General features: G+C 40.8%; 1 protein-coding gene across 2 annotated transcripts in view; it reads left to right on the plus strand.

Moving 5' to 3' along the window:
- Window positions 1-20,122, plus strand: part of eipr1 (EARP complex and GARP complex interacting protein 1) — a 103,989-nt gene that overhangs the window by 26,028 nt on the left and 57,839 nt on the right. For both annotated transcript variants that reach the window (XM_073467318.1, XM_073467319.1), the window contains exons 3-4: window positions 3,667-3,799; window positions 7,662-7,818. In XM_073467318.1, coding sequence (XP_073323419.1) covers window positions 3,667-3,799; window positions 7,662-7,818 — 290 coding nt within the window. The remainder of the gene's footprint in view (window positions 1-3,666; window positions 3,800-7,661; window positions 7,819-20,122) is intronic.

Raw genomic sequence — 20,122 nt, forward strand, 5'->3', positions numbered from 1 at the left:
CATGAACGTGACTATGTAGCATACTGAAACATAAAACACAGGAAAGACAAAACTTAAGTTTTTCTTCGTCCAATTACATTGTAGCATCACAATTTTCTATGCTTTCATTGCACACTCTTATATCCCTCAATATTTATATCATACAGTCTGACAAGTATTGAGACCAAGGTTTATTACACCCATCAAATAACCTATTTTTCATTATTCGTTATTCTGCTGATTATTTTCATAATTAACTGCTTAATCATTTAGTCTTTAAAATAAAAAAAAAAATTGAAAATGCTCATCACAATTTCCCAGAGCCCAAAGAGACATCTTCAGGTTACTTCTTTTGTCCAACCAACAATCCAAAACCCAAAGACATTTACTTTCATGAATGAAAAAGAAAAGCAGCAAATCCTTACATTTAAGGAACCAGCATGTGTTTGATATTTTTGCTTTCAAAATGTCTCACAATTAATGGAATATAAAAAGTTTAGGATTAAGTTTCTTTTGATCGACTAATCATTGCAGCTCTAGTTTACAGGGTGTGTAAAGACCTTTAGTGTGAATGGATTGCTGTTTTGCTCAAGTAATGTATTTGAGTACAATGGAATTGTACAGAATTCAAATCCATGTTGTTAAAGTGAAAAAAACAAAAACAAACATGCATCCTGTGTTTTCTGGTGTAAATATCAAAGAGTGTTCAAAGCTATTAAACCTAATAGGGATCATTATTCATTTCTTAGGTCATAGTTTTTTAGATGATTTGATTCGCAGGTTCAGTCAGTGCCGTGCGTCTTATTCATGAAGTCTTTTCCACTCTGCATAAGTTTGCTGGCCAACATTGGTTAGCTCAGTTCGTCCAAGTTTGAACTCGCAATGTGAAAATTTTTTTTTCAATTGGCATTTCAGCCTTGATAGCTTCTGCTGTATCCATAAGCCTCTCAACCTCCCATTAAGCATAATGCAGGGTGGAAATGTTTCTCTTAACTCGCAGAGCACCTCTCAAATCCCTCAGAGACCAATAGCTGGAATGACAAATCGGAGGGCGCGTTGGCATGGCATTTAAGGCTGCTAAGGAGATAAAGCGCCTGAGCTTTGCACCTCTCACCCATTCCCTACTCCTCCGCCCTGCTTACTGTCATCTGTGCAGCTAAAGAGCTTTAGCGTAGAGGCCCCTGAAGTGGGGGCCATGAGCCAGCTTGCCTTTATCCCTCCCTTACCCCCTCTTCCCAATCTCCCTCCTCTCCTCCTCTCTGCCTCAATTCCCCCCACCATCGGCACATAATTAAAAGTGCTGGGCTTGGTGCCCAAGTGGCTGAAGGCTATGAGTCACTCCCCAGGACTGGAAGAATGAGGGATAAATCACCTGGGAGTGGAAGGCTGGAACTTCTCTCTCCCCTCACACCTGGGTTCATTCGGGGGGACCCTATTACTAGGCCCTCCAATTACCCTGTCCCGCCGGCCTGAATTTATTTGTACTGCTCCCCCACCACCATAAAATTATAACTTTGCGCAATAATTTGCAGTCCAACCCAAGGTTAATAGCCACCTAGCTGACTTTGAGGAGGCTGAAGGATGCTGCTGCACCGTCGCTCTTCTCATCCTCGTCCTCACACAGTCTCCTGTCATCCTCTTGTTTAGCCTGTAAAAATAGTACAGGGAAGAGGAGTGGAAGTGCCTTGCAGGAGTTATTGTCCAGTGCAACCCCATTAACTGTCCCCCAAGGTGCTGTAAGTGTCTCTCTTATGGGAGAAACCACCATTAATTGTCTGATCAAACCTTGAGACCCTCACTGTTTTACTGCATTGTAAGCCCTGAACTGCATTCAATCGAGGGCCCTCATAGAATAGATTTCCATCTAATGAAAAGCGTTTCTATTAACTTGCTATGGATAAAAGTTTTGCTTGCTTGTTGAGCTTGTGTGTGTAAAGTTAGACAGCTGTTGATTGTGTTGAGTGCAACCGAGGTCTCATCATTACACCAGATAAAGGAAATCTGTATTTCTGGTACCTTATGGCATTTAGTTGATTGGATGTTAAGAAGTTCTTCATATGCATCTTTTATATCTTTAAAGATCACGAATGAAGATTCCTGAAAATCTAAAAGAAAGAGTAGGGTGGATTTAAGGCAAACAGGCTGTGAAATGGCAGAAAGCAGTACTGACTAAGCTGAGGTGTAACCTAGTAATATGATGCTATTGCTGAGTAAGAATTTACGCTGGAAACACTTGAAACATTTTAATTCAGCTAAACTTGCCACATTTGTCCAGAATTTCAGTCACATCTTGTGAGTCCCAAGCAAAGAAAGTAAATGGAACTTAAGTTGTTTTTTTGTTTTTTTTTGTCAAGAAACTAGTGCTGATTTGATGCCTGAGTTTCAGTACTGCTTCCAAAACAATACTTTTTTCAATACTTTAATGAAAAGAAAACATATATATGGTCAGGTCTGCGCAAAAAATTTTAAATGTCGGAAGGGCTGCAACGATGCGTCAATTAATCGATTAGTGGATCGACAGAAAATTAATTGCCAACTATTTTGATAATTGGTTAATGGTTTCAATTATTTTTCAAGCAAAAAATGTCAAAAAAATTGCTGACTTCAGCTTCTCAAATGTTTTAAAATATTTAAATGTTTACTTTACTTTGTTTATTATAGATATTATGTTTATGTGTATTTATGATAGTAAAAGTAGAGTCTTCGGGTTTGGGACTGTTGGTTGGACAAAAGAATCAATTTGAAAACGTTGCTTTGGGCTTTGTGAAATTCTGATGAACTGTTTTCAAACATTTTATTGACTAAATGATTAATTGATTAGTCATGAAAATAATCAGAAGATTAAAAGATGATGAAAGTATTCATTAGTTGCAGCCCTAAATATTGCCACACCTGCTAAACTCATGATGATGGCAAAACTCCAAGAAGTCACTGCAACCGGCTTTTGTTTGCCAAGAATGTTATCGCATGTAATTTCCCCTAAAACTATGAAGTAAAATTTTACATTTCTGTATCTAAACACTCGAAACAGTGATTACTGTTGGAATAAATAGCTATTTAACACTCATTTTAATAAGAAATGAACACAGCAGCTTTAACTGTTCCTTTAAAACATGCATTGTTGTAGATTTTTCTACCTTCAGCATATTAACACCACAGTCAAGACAGCATTTGGGGTTTTCAGTAGCTATAGCTAAATAATCAAATGCTGCCAAAGGTAAAAAAAAAAAAGTCTGCAATTAAAGCCCTTTCACAGAAATGCTTTCTTGGATAATGCACTTAATGCCCAGCCCCTTTTGGCAGGGCCATTAACCTAAAAAAAAAAGAAGCTTTTATCGGTTTCTTTTTTTGTTGTACCTCTTCCTCTGACTCCTCCAACATGTTATATCCACAACTCCCATGAATCCAGTGTGAGTTCTAAAAGTGTCTTAATCGTCGTTTTAAAGGCCAAATCAAGATGAAAAGTCTTCAGCTGTATGAAGTTGACAGGGGAAAAAAAGAACCAAAGAGATGCCTGCCTTGAAATTACATTTACTGTCATATTAAAAAGAGGAGCCTTTTTCTATTTCAGGAGAAAGAAGAGGAGTTAGTGGAGCTTTGAACTGTGGCTAGGGCGGAGCATGCAGTATTTTAACTCAAGCTTCATCCTCAACACATCTCTCCTCTCTCTCTCTGCTTTTTTTCCAGATCCACATCATTGACTTTGATGATGAAAATAACATAATTAATAAGACTGTCCTCCTGCACCAAGCTGGGGAGATATGGCATATTGGCGCCAGTCCTGCAGATAAGGCTGTGCTTACCACCTGCTATAACAAAAGTGAGTCCCACTGTTCCTTCTGTCTCTGGCTCCATTCACCCCTCTGTAGGTGCCTTGTTTCTCTTTATTCTTTCTGTTTTTTGTTGTCTCATTTTTTTACATACTTTATCTTCCTATTGTTTTCTCTTTCGGTGTGTCTCTTCCATCTTACAACCTAGTGCAGTTTAGTTGAGAAGCATAACATGTAATCAGCCTTTAACAGGTGATCAATAACAGCCTGTCTGTCTTTCACTATATTCAAAGTCATATTCAGACTCTGATAGAATCAACGTGTGGATATGATGACCCACATAAGGGATAATAGCAGTGGCTGCTACAGTCTTTGTCATGCAAGAGGAAATCAGTGAAGGTCACATGCACATTATCTGTGCTTTTTATGTAAGGTCTTTTTCTAATATTTCTAAAAAGTTTTTGGTTTGCTGCACTAGATTTACACAGAATCAATATAGTACAGATGAAGGCTATAAAACCTATAACACCTTTGTGATTTGGAATAGTTTAGTTGAGACATGCCATCCCTGCATTTGCATTTTAATACATGACATTTCATACTTCAGCAGTGACCCAGTGGTTACAACAAAAAAAACAGCTTCAAACACCAATAGCTATATTAACAATCATGTTTTGTCAACCCCATAACTCTTTCAGGTGACGCAGCCAAAAGCTGCCATAGCACTGACAACAAATACTACTTCTACTTTAAAGAGCAAAAGGGTGATATGGATATAGCCTTCCATAATTTTAACACATGACAAGATGCAATTGCACATCTTGGTTGTAAGATTAAAACAAGAGCCTAACCAGTACTTTTGAACTTTTGAGGTTCATACTGGTGTCACTTTGTAACAGTTTAAACAGTCTAATAACTATTTATATTGTGCAGTTTATTCAGATTAACACTAACATTAACAAACATTTTTATTATGCATAAATTAACCCAAAAATTTTAATCTACTCATTATCTACTCATGCCAATGGAAAGTCAGATGATGGTTCATAGTCCACAAAACATTTATGGAGCTTCACAGGGGAAAAAAATGTTGCAGCAATCTCCCAAACAACTGAAGTACAGTAGATGGGGGTTTTTTGTAAAACAAAAAAACAAAACAAAAAACAACCGAAAGAAAACATAAAACGGCTCTATACAGCTTGTCTGGTGTAATCTAAATCTCTGCAATCCCCTAGATCCCAAACTGATCTGAAAAGATGATAATTACACCCTCTAAGCGCTGTTTAGCACTTCAGATAGGGTGCGCACTAACACTTTTAGCTTAGCAGCTACAGTGAAGATTTCAGCTTTAAAAGGTGTAAATAATGTCTTTTCAAATCAGTTTTTGGATTTCAGGGCTTCCAGAGACTTTACAGCCTGTGAGCTGTATGGTGCCATTAATGTTTTGTTTTTTTTCCAGTTGTTTTTAAAGTTGTAAAACGAATCCCCATCAACTTAACTTGTATATGAGAGTGCTGCAATGCTGTTTTCCAATGAAACTACAGAAATGTTATGTGGACTACAAAACTTCCTTCTTATTTTTGGATGAACTTGTCCTTTAAAGCCCTCGAAGACATAGTTTCAAATAGGGGTGTAATGAAAAATTATTTTTTCCCATCTCTAATATAGATATATATTAGAGATGGGTTGCATATTGTGTTGCAGTCCATTCACATCCCACTTTTAAAAGACTTTTTGCTGCACTTAGTTAATATGTAGACTAGTCTTAAAAGTGCATTTTGTAAAATCTGGACATAATTTTAACATTCAAAAAATTAATGAGCCCTATCAACAGGGTGTGAAGAATTAACAGTTCTGGCATTATTTCCAAGATGCCTATGTACTGTATTGCAGAGTCATCCATTGCTAAGCAGCCAGGATGGGCCGTCCCTTCTTAATATCACCACCTCCATGATAGTGAGTCACTGTAGCCTCTACTGCGCCGCAGGAGAGGATGAAGAAGTCTAGCCAGCTGGAGGGAATGGCAACGCATCGAAGTTTACAGCCTGATTTATTTAGTAAACACAAAGATGCAGAAGCTGCAGGAAAACAACTTTTATAATCATCTCAAACACAGCTCCAGGAAAGAAACCACACCAGCAGCAGAGAAAAGTTGCAGCGTAAAAAGAAGCTAAACAAGCGTATTTAGTAGTATTCATCTTAAAATTTGCTGCTCTTAATCCAAAACATGCACTTTCTTCTCCAATGCTGATAATTGTATTTCTGTTGTAGGCAATACTTGTTTCAGCGAAGAAGCCAAAAATATAGTAATGCTCGAAATAGCTACTGGCCGTTGCATGCATTCACCGCTGTTTTCCATGGTAAAATGGCATGAACCACACCATGGTATGAACTGAACAGTGGCTCAAAAATTGAGGTCTGAACCAAACAATTTATTTGGAGAATCGTTGCACCAAATATGAAGTAATGCTCTGTGGCCTTATATAGTCATTAATAAATAAGCAATGTTGAAGTCACAAGTGACCTGGCAACATAATCACACAACCCCAAATGTTTTCATGTCTGTGTAAGACTTGGACTAAGGAATGCAATGTTAATAAGGGTTCTCTCAAGAATAGAAGGTGTGTGAATGTGTCCCAGGTTTCATCACACAGGAGCAGACAGCTATATCAGATAGGGCATGGGGAGGTTGATACTGGCTGTGTCTCAATTCAGGGGCTGCATCCTTCGAAGGGCACATTTGAAGGCCAATTATGTCACAACGCCGCGGGAAGGCTGTCCCAATTCGAAGGCTCCCACAAATGCGGCCTTCTTTTCCCTCTTTTTGGAGGACGCACCACTACTATCCTTCGTGGCCGCCCAAAAAAGAAGAAAGAAAGAGAAAATGGCGACATCAAGTGGTGTAGATCATCACTTTCACGGGCCTGGGCGGCAGAAAACGTGATGTAAGGGTAAGGGGCGGGAACATCTGGTGACGCAACCAGGAAATGCTCCGAAGGCTAGACCGTCCCATTTAACAACGTTGGACACGGCTTTCGAAGGTAGCTCTGAAGGACTCGCCTTTGCGGCCTCCGAAGGACTCGCCTTCGGAGGCCGCAAAGGCCACATCCTTTGAAGGATGCAGCCCCTGAATTGTCCACTGTAGACCTTTAGGGGTAGACACCACCCGTGACCACCCTCACTCCCTCTTTCTTCCCCTCCATCTCTCTGTCAGATGAGTTCTACATGCTTCAGTTCACAGGATTACAGCAACTCTAGACCAGGCTGGACAGCCCACTATGCACTGCAGACACCACATACTCACACACAAAATTGTATACATAGAAACACACACAAGCGTAATAAACACACATACACAAGGGCGTCCATGTAGTGTTTCCATACCGCCTCCCACCGGCACTCCAATATGTGAGCAAGAAAAGGCTTTTGTTCAAGATGATTGCTTGCCCACTTACTCCAAGTACAAGGATGTCTAAAACCACTCAAGAGCCTGTGCACTCGCACCACCTTGCTTTTTAATTTGACAAATAGGCCTAACACCAGTGTTTCATAGCCTAACGCGTGCCCACGCACTGTCAATATCTACACCAAAAAGAAATTAGGCTCTTTTGCTCTCTCTGTTTTCTGTCTCTCTCCCTTTCTCGCTCTGTGATTGGTTATGCCCTCCAGCCTTAAACTTTTAGTCCAATTACTGTATCAATTCCACATTTACTCCACTGGTTCCAATTAGCAGCTCTGGCTCTGGTGTAGATGTGCCAAAATAACTCATTTGTGATGTGGATTTTTTGTGAAGTGTATTCACATCACCGCATTAGCGCCTGTCCACACACACATACTCTAACAAACTGTGAATGACTGTGTGTGTGTGTGTGTGTGTGTGTGTGTGTGTGTGTGTGTGTGTGCTCCCCACAGCCAGTGACAGCAGGGTGGTATCCTGTGCAGCAGTATGGCGGATGCCCTCTGATTGGGAGACAGGAAGCCATGAGTCACCTGACGACTCCGCCCACAACCCCCAAACCCTCGAGTTGCTCTGTCACCTAGACGACAGCACCCACAGCAACGCCGCTTGGTAGGTGCTGCTGGGAAACAGTTACACAGTTGCACTCACAGTGCAAGTGCAATTTATTTTATTTATTTTTTTTATTTTTTTATTTTTTAAATTTTTTTTTAGGTCCACTGTGTGTGCAATTCTGTGTTTGTCTCCATGCATATTTGTTGGATGGGGTATTTAATATTTTTATAATACACGTTGCCTGATCTAAACTAAAAAAAAACTCACTGACTCATATCTGAGACAATGAGACTGGTCTGGCCTGGGAACGCCTCGGGATCCTCCCGGAGGAGCTAGAAAGTGTTGCTGGTGAGAAGGAGGTCTGGAGCTCCCTACTGAGCCTGCTGCCACCACGACCCGACCCCGGACAAAGCGGAAGAAGATGAGATGAGATGAGATGAGATGAGACTTGTCTTGTCACAGTGATTAAAATGGCTTAGATATGATCATATCAATTTTTATTGATTGCTTTCAAAACCTTGGCAATAGGTAATAAATAGTTAAATAAAATATTTCTTAATAGTGCTGGGAAGTAAATCTATATAATATCAATGTTGGGATATAAGATTGGAACATTGAATTAGATCTGAAATGAATGGGTCATTATCAGGCATTGGCAGAGCTTGATGACGAGCTGATCATTTGAATCAGGTGTGTTGGAGCAGGGAAACGTGCAGGGCAGCGGTGCCCCAGGAACAGGATTGAAAAACATGGTCTTAAATGTTGTCTTTTTCAGGTTTGGCCAGGATGTGTTGTAGTTCAGTGATTACATTTTCTGATTTTAGTGGCTACAGCTCAATAAAATTAACAATTAATCCTTCTGCTAATCATCATACTCACAGGGTTTGACAAAATAATGTTAAATTAAGGTACACTTATCAACTTTTTTTGGAACTGGAGATACTTTGGAGATATTTTGCTTCTCATATTTGGTCTGTTGATAGATTCACAGTTGAACTTTCACTAAATCAGCACCCACTACCGGCCAAATGATTGTGATTTTGTGTAGTAGAGGATGAATTTACAAAACCTGCCAGTCACAGTGGCAGGTAGGGATGTAATGGTATGAAAATTTCACACCACGGTAATGGTGACCAAAATTATCACGGTTATCGGTATACCGCGGTATTTTTAAAATGTTTTCAAAATGTTGAAAAAAACACTGATACACTGATACATTGAAATAATTTCACCAAGATTTATATTTAAATAGATTTATTATATATTAAAAGGGTTAAGGTATAAGCAGCCTGTTTTTGAAACGCGTCCTGTAATGTCTGTGTTACAGAGGTAAAATGAGATGTACTGGCAGTAGCACTCGATTGGCCAGCAGACCCTCTCTGTGAAAAAAATGAATAGAAAATGTCATTATTAATTATTACTGTCATTGTTACTTAATACTAAGGGTGCAACCAACAGATCACAAAACTCACAATCTAGATCATATCACTTTTGTGAGAAACAGGTTGGATAATCTTTTAGATCAAAACAAAAAGGATTATTGTTAAATTAATTATGAATACTCTATTTTGGCTCTTATCTCTATCTAGACACTTGTTATATTCACCATTTTATATTAATCTTTATATATAGGCTATTCTACAAATAATCCACAAGTATTATATATTTCTGATATTACTTATATATATATTGGCTGTCTGTCTCTGTCTGCTTGCTCGTCTGTTGTCAATGGACTCGGTCAATCTGATTGGTCAAATGGCTGCTGAGCCACAGGTAGACGCTGCTCCGGTGAACGGAGCTGAGATGAAAGTCAGTCATCTCAGTCAGTTTGCATTCACTAACTCAGTCCACCCAGTATGTGTTTGTCTCAAATCCTCTTCCCTGCAGCTCTGCATCAATTTTTTGGGGAATTATTAGGTCGACTTTAAAAAGTGAAATCTACAATTAATAAGTGGTTCAGATAACGTGCCAAATCACGGATCAACTTCGTTCAGTTATACCACTATCTGGTCAGTTTACATCAGTGACAACAGCAAATTAGACAGAGAAAACTCGACATACACACACATCATGCACCCGAGCTTAAAGGGATAGTTCGGATTTTTTGACATGAAGTTGTATGACATCCTCACCATCAGTGTCGTGCATCAGCAGTGACTTTTCCCCCACTGCGTCCTGTGAGCCGAGGTCTGTCCCGCTGTTGTTGCTGAAGAAAGTAGTTACGGCTAGCTTGCGGGGTCACGAAGATAAAGCGTTTTGCTTCAAAAAACAATATCCGTTCAAAAGAGTAAAACATTTGCATCACAAAATCGTTTAAGACAAAAAAGTCAGACCTCACGATCACCTGGCACTATTTTCCCTCCCTTCGTATCACTGCGCGCTTCCGCCTGTTGACACACGGCACCGCTCCGTCAGCTGTTTCACGGTGTTTACATGCTCGGATGGTAAACGTAAATATGTCTGACTACGAAACGAGTGATGAAGACATTCCTTTTACCACAGAGCCAAAGGGATATCTTTATGAACCCGAATACACAGACACCGAGCTTTGTCAAATGGAGTTAGAACGGGCAGAGAGAGGAGAGAGACAGAGAAGCGGTCCAAGTTGCTGACAATAATAATAACAGTCATCATATAAAAAGGCACCATCTTTAGCTTTTAGATAGTTGTTCTTACCTGGGGTCGTGGCACAGCAGCGCTCTTCAAAACATGTTTCTTCCTCTTTCCTGGGCGTGTAGGAACATAATCGTCCTTGCTGAAGTGTGCACTACACACACGAAGCTTTTTCACCCTTGGCAGTCTCGCTTCAATGTTCAAGCCTATGGCAAGAAGCCAAAGTTGCCTAATAGCAATGTCCGTGACAGGAAAGCGGTGAAATATATACAACGACTTGGTGTGATCTTTGTTGTTGCAACCCGGATAATCGCAAATCCGCACCATTTTTATATATCCTCTTGTCTAATAATCTCGCAAGTACTCACATTAGCTCTCTCGCACATCCGAGCATGTAAACACCGTGAAACAGCTGACGGAGCAGTGCGGTGTGTCAACAGGCGGAAGCGCGCAGTGATACGAAGGGAGGGGAAATAGTGCCAGGTGATCGTGAGGTCTGACTTTTTTGTCGTAAACGATATTTTGATGCAAATGTTTTACTCTTTTGAACGGATATTATTTTTTGAAGCAAAACGCTTTATCTTCGTGACCCCGCAAACTAGCTGTAACTACTTTCTTCAGCAACAACAGCGGGACAGACCTCGGCTCACAGGACGCAGTGGGGAAAAGTCACTGCTGATGCACGACACTGATGGTGAGGATGTAATACAACTTCATGTCAAAAAATCCGAACTATCCCTTTAAAGGGGAATTGCCGTTTTTTACAACCTGGACCTTATTTCTAGCATAAAATATGATCATTTACTCACCCAGATAACAAACGGCTGCGGCTAGGCTAAACGGCTAGGTCAACCTACAGACCCCGGATGTTGATAACAGGCAACCCCGGACTTAGAGGGGAATAGCACTAGCGTATCATAACAAAATATTGGTGAAATGAATTAGTTTCGTGGCAGATAATGCGTTATATAGAGGCTGCGCTTCGGTGCCCCAATCACTCGCATTATATGGATATACGCGGCGCTCCACTGGATCTAATTTTGTCCGAACAACTCCAAATGACACCAAAGTTATCTGGGTGATTAAATGATCATATTTTATGCTAGAAATAAGGTCCAGGTTGTAAAAAATGGCAATTCCCCTTTAAGGTTAATTTACCTTGCATTCGCTGAACAGTTGAGGGTGATGGTCGTGCAAATGAGTAAGTAAATTGGATGTGTTGCTGCCCCTCGCAACAACTTTCTTCTTGCAGCTTCTGCAGATAGGGCTGCCATCCTCGACCAGCTGTCCCTGAGCATTCTTATAATAACCAAAATACGCCCAGACTTCAGATTTGGTTCTCTTTAAAGGCGGAAAAATGCCTTGAGGGCCGCTACTATCAGTCCTCCCTCCGCCATGTCTTCTTCACTACATAACAAGCGCATGTTGCACGCTGCGCCTGCGTAGGGAGACTTGGATAAAGTATCTTGCGAGTTTTCCACACCATGGTTATCGACCGCGGCGGTTACCATGGTAATTAAAACTTAAACGGTAACCTTCACCGTCAGGAATTTTACCGTGGTTTACCGTGACACCGGTAACCGTTACATCCCTAGTGGCAGGTAAATAAAAGTAGCGTACACAGCAATTTGTGATATTCCACAATGCAGATTGGATTGTGACTCTGCTTGTTTCACTTGGGCACTTTCATGAGAACACACAGAAATACAATGTGGCATGAAGAGATCTGCAGAGAAAACCTCCCAGGAGGAGACACAGACCAAATAGATAAAGGTCAAACAATGTTTTGTTTTGTTTTGATTTTTTTTTTTTTTTTTTTTTTTTTTTTTTTTGAGAACTGGATAAAAACCAACAGTGCAAAATCCTGTAATTGGTTAGTTTATGACGAGACAAGCCAGACAATGCTCCGTTTGGTATGTCGTCAACATGCTTCAGATGCCAATAAGAGAACTAATGGTTTAAATATTGGTACTAACAACCTAAAATTGGAAACGATGAAAGACCACATAACGTCCAAATGTCACATGCAGGTAAGAAAGATAGTACAGAAAAAAATCAGCCACAGAGGATACAGCTGCCATGAAGCAGACTGCCCAGTTGGAGGAGATGAGCATACTATTCAACAGTTCACAGGTTGTGTGTGTGCGAGTCTGTGTGTGTGTGTGTGTGTGTGTGTGTGTGTGTGTGTGCGCGCGCGCATGTGTGTGCGTGCATGCGTACCCACGTGTCTGTGTATGTGTGTATGAGAGAGAGAATGTCAGTATTTTCCTTTCTAAATTTAAATATTTACCTTATAAAAATATTTTGATATTGTAAAATCATAATAATAACAAAGTGTAAAAAGCCCCAGAAGTCACATAAAACACAAGTCCAATGTCAGAGAGGAGGTACAATAGCACTGTCTCTTTCAACGTTATTTTATGTTCATTAGCAATTGTATTGCATTAAAAATAGGTTTAATGAAATGGCTACATTTAACAAAACAACCCAAAAAAGTTTGGGGCAAAAAAACATTTTTACACTCTGAGATGATTTATGCCTTTTTTGAAAAAAAGAGTTAAAGCGCTTAAGGAGAGATGGAAACACCTTTTCAGAATAAGTTCTGACAAAGGAAAATGGAAAGAAGAGTTTACCCAGAGTAGCTGTATGTGTAAACTGTCTGGGGGAGCTACATGTGTGAATAGAGTAGACAATTGTCCAGAGTGAGTTAACGCCGAGCGAGTAGGCGTGTTGACTGCGTGTTGGTGTAGGTTTAATTAGCTCTAACACATATCCAAACATGCACCGGGACATGCGAAAATGGGGTTTGTACTGCTCATTATCATCAAAGCTCTGCAAAACATCTGCCCAGAACATTCCCAACCTATATTTCAGTCTCTTTCACTTCCGTATGGCCCATTCATGCATCTGCTGGACACAGATCCAAAATGCTGCAGCTTTCTTTCTACGGTGGCGCAGTGTGTGGCTACTTCGTACTCTTCTCTGTTTGACTGTATATTACTTTCCACTTTTTTGTTGATATTATGGATATGTCCAAATACATGTAGTATTGATATCAACACAAAAACAGTAATAACAGAGCTGTCTGCTTCCTACCCAGGTGCCACCCCTCGCACAAACCATACAGAGTATTTTCAATATGTTTGAACACATGTGACAGTCTCCTGTTGAGTGCTGCATGTGTGAACCAGCAAATGTGGACAATTTCCTGATCTGATTGGATCTGGATATTGTTCGGAGTTCATATGTGAAAGGGGCTTAAGAGTTGGTCAGGTGGAGCACCGAACTTGCACAGGTGGCATGCAGACAAGCCAACACACTGCAGCTCTTCGCAAAACCTTCAGCCAACTCTGGTTTGGAAGAAGGGAATAACTCAGTCCATTGTCTGTTTCATTTAATTTCATGGTCACACTGACTCTTTGGTAGACATTTGCTTTCATCAAGACCATTTCGCAGGTTAAGTAATATATTGCATTGAAGTGGAGTAAGTATGTGGATTAATGATATTTACACAGTTTTAGGAGGAGAGAATAAAATAGTGCCCCTTTTTCATTAATTCAATTGAGAATCAGTTTTGAATTAATGTATGAGTGGAGTATCCCTGGTAAAGTAAAGTTACTGTCCCTCTTTTTGTTTCCCCAGTCAGATTTTCCTTGCTGAGCTGAATTGGAAGAACATTGACACAAAGAGGGAATTTAGTTCTAACAAGACTAACTTTACTAGAAAATTGCTTAATTTGTTAATTAGGCTCGCAATTGTCTCCCTTATCACTTACATTGGAAATCCATTGGGAAAGGATTTCTTCATGACCAGTATGAATAGGTGGAATGATTACAGGGACCCAAACTGCTTTCAGTCAGGAACACTCGCGTCATAGGTTTAGCCATTTATTGCAACAAATTGAATACAGTTATGCTTGGTGCTGACGGCTCCGCTCTTAAGATGCTCCCTGAATTGACCAAGCAGCATACCAAGCCAAAACAGGAAGAGCAAAGCAGAAATCCCCCCAAGGTATACAAGAGTGAGCCCTAAGGAAGTTCATGAATACAGTTTAACCTTGAGCCTTGATAGGACTCAGAAATAAAAAGGTGTAGGCTGGAAAGGTGGCAGTAAGCTTTTCAGCAGCATCAGCAGGGAGGAAGGAGCCATATTTAAATGGTCTGCCTTGTGGTGGAAATAGCTCTGATTGGTGTGAGACTGATTGGTAACAATGATTCAATCGGCAGTCTGTCAGCTGATTACAGCTGGGGTGCATGACTTCTGTGTCCTGCATGAACTAATGGCATGCTTCATTTAGTAAGTAAGTATGACAGACTTAAAAGAACATGCCCACCAATCCTTTTAACCCATTATGTGGTTTGAAGTCAATAATCCTCTGAAAAGCTCTGTCAAACAAAGCTCAAACAAACAAACAAGCAACTTGCATGCAGTGTCAGGCAGGATTTGTCTATTATCAGATCAGAAATTAAAACTAAATGGGAGCCATTTAGAAACTACAGTGAGCATTGAAAACACACCAGGGGACAGATGAACATGTCATCCTACTGAAACTGAAATAGCCCACACTCTTCACGTCATTAGATTCCTACCAGCTGGAATAAAGATTCTCCTGTCTCCCATCTTTTCTCCTATCTCCCCCTCTCTCCTGTATCTCTCCTCCATATGAGTGTTTTTTTTTTTTTTGGCTCAGACTATTGACTGGCCCACATCTCAGATTGTAGTCTCGGCACAATCCTTTTGTCTTAAAGTCAGAGCTCCTGTGCACAATGCCTTACCATAACTCAGCACCTAGGAGAATAAAATCAATGGTCATTCCCATTTTTAGTCTGCTGTTCATCAGCTGGCACATGATTGCTATCATTTTTAGAGGGGCCATCAGTGTGATGCATACTGTAGCCGGTATCAGTGAGGGAGATAAAGATGGAGAGGGTGTGAGGAAGATGGAGAAAGATGGAGAGAAGCTCACAAAGAAGAATGCACAAGAGGAGAGAGATTGCATTTGTGCAACTTGGTGTGTGTTTTGTGCTGTGTGTGGTAAGAGGCAGGTTTTGTATGTGTATGTGTGTGTGTGTGTGTGTGTGTGTGTGTGTGTTTGTGTCAGAGGGCAGGTCAAGCAAGGCTGCCATTGATGGCTCTGAGCTCCACCATCTTAACACCCTTAGAGCTATAACCCTCACAAGGGCACGTGTGTGTGTGTGTGCGCGCATGTGCATGTGCATTTGGTGTGTGTGTATTTGGTGCTGTGAAGCCTGTAGCCTATGCTGTGCACTATTGGCTTCCCTAGATGGATGACTTTGGCCTGCTGCCCACCTCCTTTGTCTCTCTGACACACACACACGCATACACACACACGCACTTATCCAACAAAAACAATGTGTCCTTCCCCCAAATTCCCTCATTGTTTGGGTGGGCAAAAATTTGAGCCTCTGCCCTGTGCTTGAAATGGAATGGAAATATCAGCAAAATTCACCCCCGAACCCCCCCTAAAACAATACCTGGTGTTTTTTTTTTTTGTACTTGTGCGTTCACCATTGCTGTGTTTTTTCCCTTCTTCTAATTTTTCTTCTCCCACTTGATTTCGATTGGGTTGAGCGAAGCAATTCCCGTGGAGCCATTTGAGCCAATCAGGACCCTAGGCAGGAATGGTAAAGCTCAGAAAGCAACAAGGTTGATTTTCTAAAGTGGGGTGTGACAGGAGGGGGTACGAGGTGTTTGGTGGTGATTGTGTGTTTGTGGCGCACATGCATTTGTGTTTTTTTTGTGTAATCATTCTGAGTAAAAGACTTTGAGTCGTTCAAGTGAAATGAGTCAGGCTGTATATATGTCAAGCCTCTTTTATCCTGTAGTGCTATTAGCATCTGTGCTTTTTGTCTGTGTATGTACCTGGACATGCAAAAGCGTGCATGCACTGTATGTGACTGTGAAGGCTGATTTCTTGTTGATCGCTTAGCAGGATTTTCTCTGCGAGGGTCCCCTAGTCCCAATCAGTTGGTCCCCAATATGAGGCTCTAATGCAGACTATCAACCTTGTGGATGCATGTGAGTGTGTGTGCGATTGTGGCTATTAGTAGATTATAGAGCCATTGCAATCCAGCCTTTTAAATAATATGTGGCCAGCCATGGAAAAACCAGTAACAAGTCTCCCGAGGGGCATTTTGAGTTATTGGCGGATTCTGTAAGTGTAGGTTCTAAGCTTTCCAACGATGTCTAACACATGGAAATCTGAAAATATTTGAAGAAGATGTGGCCATTTGAATGTAGGCATTCCTGAAACTAGTGTAGTGAGAAATCAAGCCTGAAAGATTCTGAATTCTCACCTAACTGGGGAGCCAGGTAACACAATGCTGCTCATTTACATCTCATTTACATTAAGTCCAACCCCTACTGTTAACCAGCAGGAAAGAAACTAGGTCTAGGGACCCTGAGGGGTTCCTCGAGAAAGGAATGAATGTAGGTAATGTTCATGTAGTGTTATTTTCCATAAACACTTTACTGATCAGAATCAGAATTTACTTTATTGAAATGGAAATTCTGTTGTTAAAAAAAAAAAAAGAAAAACAAGAAAGGCAATATACTTCAGAATTAGCAAATGTAGATACTTATTTCTAATATAAAATAGAATAAAACAAATTTAAGTCACTGTGTGGTGCAGTGTGGATGGATCAGTCTGTTGCTGAATGAGCTGTGGCTGATCAGCCAGCACATTGTGGAGAGAGTGTGAAGGAGAGTCCAATATTTGGTGATATCACACCCGCATCCTCTTCTGCATACTCCTCTGTCCTGTGACCCTTGGCGCTGGGCATGTGATGTCTTTCGCCTCGTCAGCACAGAAAGGCCTGATTTTTTCAAAAAGATAGTTCTGCCTGTCAGTGTTCAGTCCAGGTGGGGCCAGGACAGGAAGACTGTCAGTAGGGGGCAGAACTCCTGGATTGCGCAGTAGTTGAAATTTGACAGGCTCTGCATCACTGTGAGTTCTTGCAAGCACCACGCCTGGTCTGTTGGCATCAAAGCTGTGACAAAATATAAGCACATAATAGGATATTTAAAACATGGCTCACTGTTTTCTCTCTAAACACTATCATGTCCATGAAATTATTTTTTATATGTGCACAATGTGGAAGTTTCAATATAGTAAATACCTGAAGTGCTGATAACTCTTGATCTGTGGGAGCTTTCGGAAGTAGGGACTCAGATGTGTCTGCCAGTCGAAGGTCTTGACTATCACTCTGCCATCTGCCAGTCCAACAAGCTGTGGGATATTGAGGTGACTCTCAGGAGAGCTGTTTTCCAGTACCTGTTGACAGCAAGGACCGCAATGGAAATATTCTATTACTTTTCATGATTTTTTTTAAAAATGCATGTTTTACACATTTACAGTAGTCAAATAAAAAAACTAACCTTGGCTATGTCTGCCAAAGTGTTGACTCTGGTCCTCATGAATGCTTGCTTGATTAGTCCAAAGCCACAGTCAGGGGCAAATTTGGTGTGGCCAGCAATAAGGAAGTGGATGCCCAGGCTGAAGAGGGTTTGAGGGAAAGTGCATCTGAAGAAGACAGAGAGGGAAAAAGGATTAGATATAAAATGAAAGCTGTTCATGTCTATTCATAACAGTCTAATAAATCAAACACAAAAAAACTATAGAAATAAAAAACTTTCTGTCTTAAGGGTAAATAACGTGTGATAAATAGTACCTGCTGTGCAAAATCAAAACTGTAAGGCATCCTGATCTTCTTGCTTGCTGGTGGGGAGGGTCCAAAAGACAACTGAGAGTCAGCACATGTCTTTCGGCAGGCAACAGCCCTCTCTTTTTGCGCAAGGGCAAGATGATGTTGTTGCTTCTTGACCGCTTCAGACTTTCTATCATCTGGGAGGTTTGCACTTCGTACCAGCTGCTCGTTATTGTGTTGGCACTGCCAGCAGAGATCTGTAAGTGGCCTGCAACTTCTGATGTGCGGGAGGAGCTGGTTCCACAGTGCTTTGAAGCTTGATTTACAAACTGCACGCTCACCTGAAAAAACAGATACTTGTGTTTAAGTATACTTTAATTGCTAATAGTGCTTCATATTACTAGTCATTAGAAGCATTCAACTCTTATATAGAAATTAATTTTTACACATACCAAGCTCCTTAGCAGACTTCATGTAGAGACGCCACACTGAGGCCTTAGACATATGGGTTGGCAGCAACTTCACATGCCAATCCCTATGCCCAGGATTTCGGCCAGGCAGCATGATGGCATTGTCTTCTGCATAGTTTTTTATAAATTCCACAGCTCTGTCAATTTGTTCACGGCTGATGAACCTGGCTGGCCGTGGCTGTGAGCTCTTCTTCCTTAACCGTGGTCTTGCCCCATTCTCATCAAAGTGTTGGGTTATGTCAGTCAGAGTGTCTTTGCCATTTCTGAAGAAGACAAAAAGAAAACCATTGTTTCAGATCATGGGTCATGTAAACAGGCACCTTGTCACCTGACTCACCTGAACCATTAGCATCATAGTCAATACTTTATTCATGCACCCAAAGTGTCTTATTCACCCATGGGCGTGTTATTCATGAACCAAAGGTGTGTTATAGAACCCACGGGTGTGTTATTCACACTTTATTCAAGCACATCATCAGGTTGGTGTGTTATTCAAATTAATAGCAGATGCTCACATTACAGCTTGTAATAGGATCATCTGATCTAACAAGTTTCGATGTGTATATCATTTGCATTTTAAAACGACAATACTGAGTTAGCTATTAACATGTATGGTATAACCATATGAAATTAAGTAGGCTAGATAACTTGGACTCACAGTGGATTATCAAAAGATGGCGTAGCATGAAAAAATAAAACAGTTTGTAATCCCTGTATGTGACTTTGAATGAACATTACATAACGTAGATAACTTAGATGTTAATGAAAACTCGCCCCTCACAGTGGATTATTAAAAGATGGCATCTAGCATGAAGAAATGAAACAGTTTGTAATCCATGTGTGTGTCTTTGAATGAACAATTACGTAAAGTAGATCCATCGGATGTTAATGAAAACTCACCCCATAAGAAACGATAAAAGTATTCCTGCAGACTTCAATGCCTCCGATTAAATAAGAGGTCCGGGGGTGCTTTCTTTTCGTCGGGGGCTTCTTGGTGGATGTAGTCATCTCCGAAGTAACTACTGTACATCTGTTCGCCTCAAGGTGTCCAATTATTCTCATGTCCTGCCACTCTCTTTCGGCAGCTAAAGAATCCATCCGTATGTTGTACATAAGCTCTGGAGAAAGTTTGTGGCTACACGACTGTGTCCCAAGGAGAGAATTCTCCTTTCTTATTCCGTAGCATTTGCAGTCAAAGTTACGGATCTTCTCCATTTCTCTGTCTTTGTCGCCTTCAAATGTTACAGTAGATATAGCTTCTGATATCTTACGCTCCAGCTCCTCCACTGCGAGGCCGAGGGATTCTTCGTCGTCTTCATCTTCGGCTAAAGTCAACTGTAGATTAGGGATGTTCTCCAAAGTAATGCAGTCGCTCTCGTCAGTTTCTTCAGTTTCATCTTCTAGTTCGGGTTCAGAATCAGAAGTGAAATCGGCATCGGCATAACCAGAAGAATCTGTCTTGTTGAAGAAGTACTAAAAAAAGATTTGCACTGTAACAGCCACGATTTAGCTCTTCTGCAATGCGTTTTTCTTGGTCCATCTTCATTCAATGATGAGAACACATGAAGCTGAGCGGCTGCATAAGTAGCCATGTGAGACCCTTTTAACGTG

The sequence above is a fragment of the Pagrus major genome, chromosome 5, assembly GCF_040436345.1.
Source record: "Pagrus major chromosome 5, Pma_NU_1.0".
Lineage (NCBI taxonomy): Eukaryota > Metazoa > Chordata > Actinopteri > Spariformes > Sparidae > Pagrus > Pagrus major.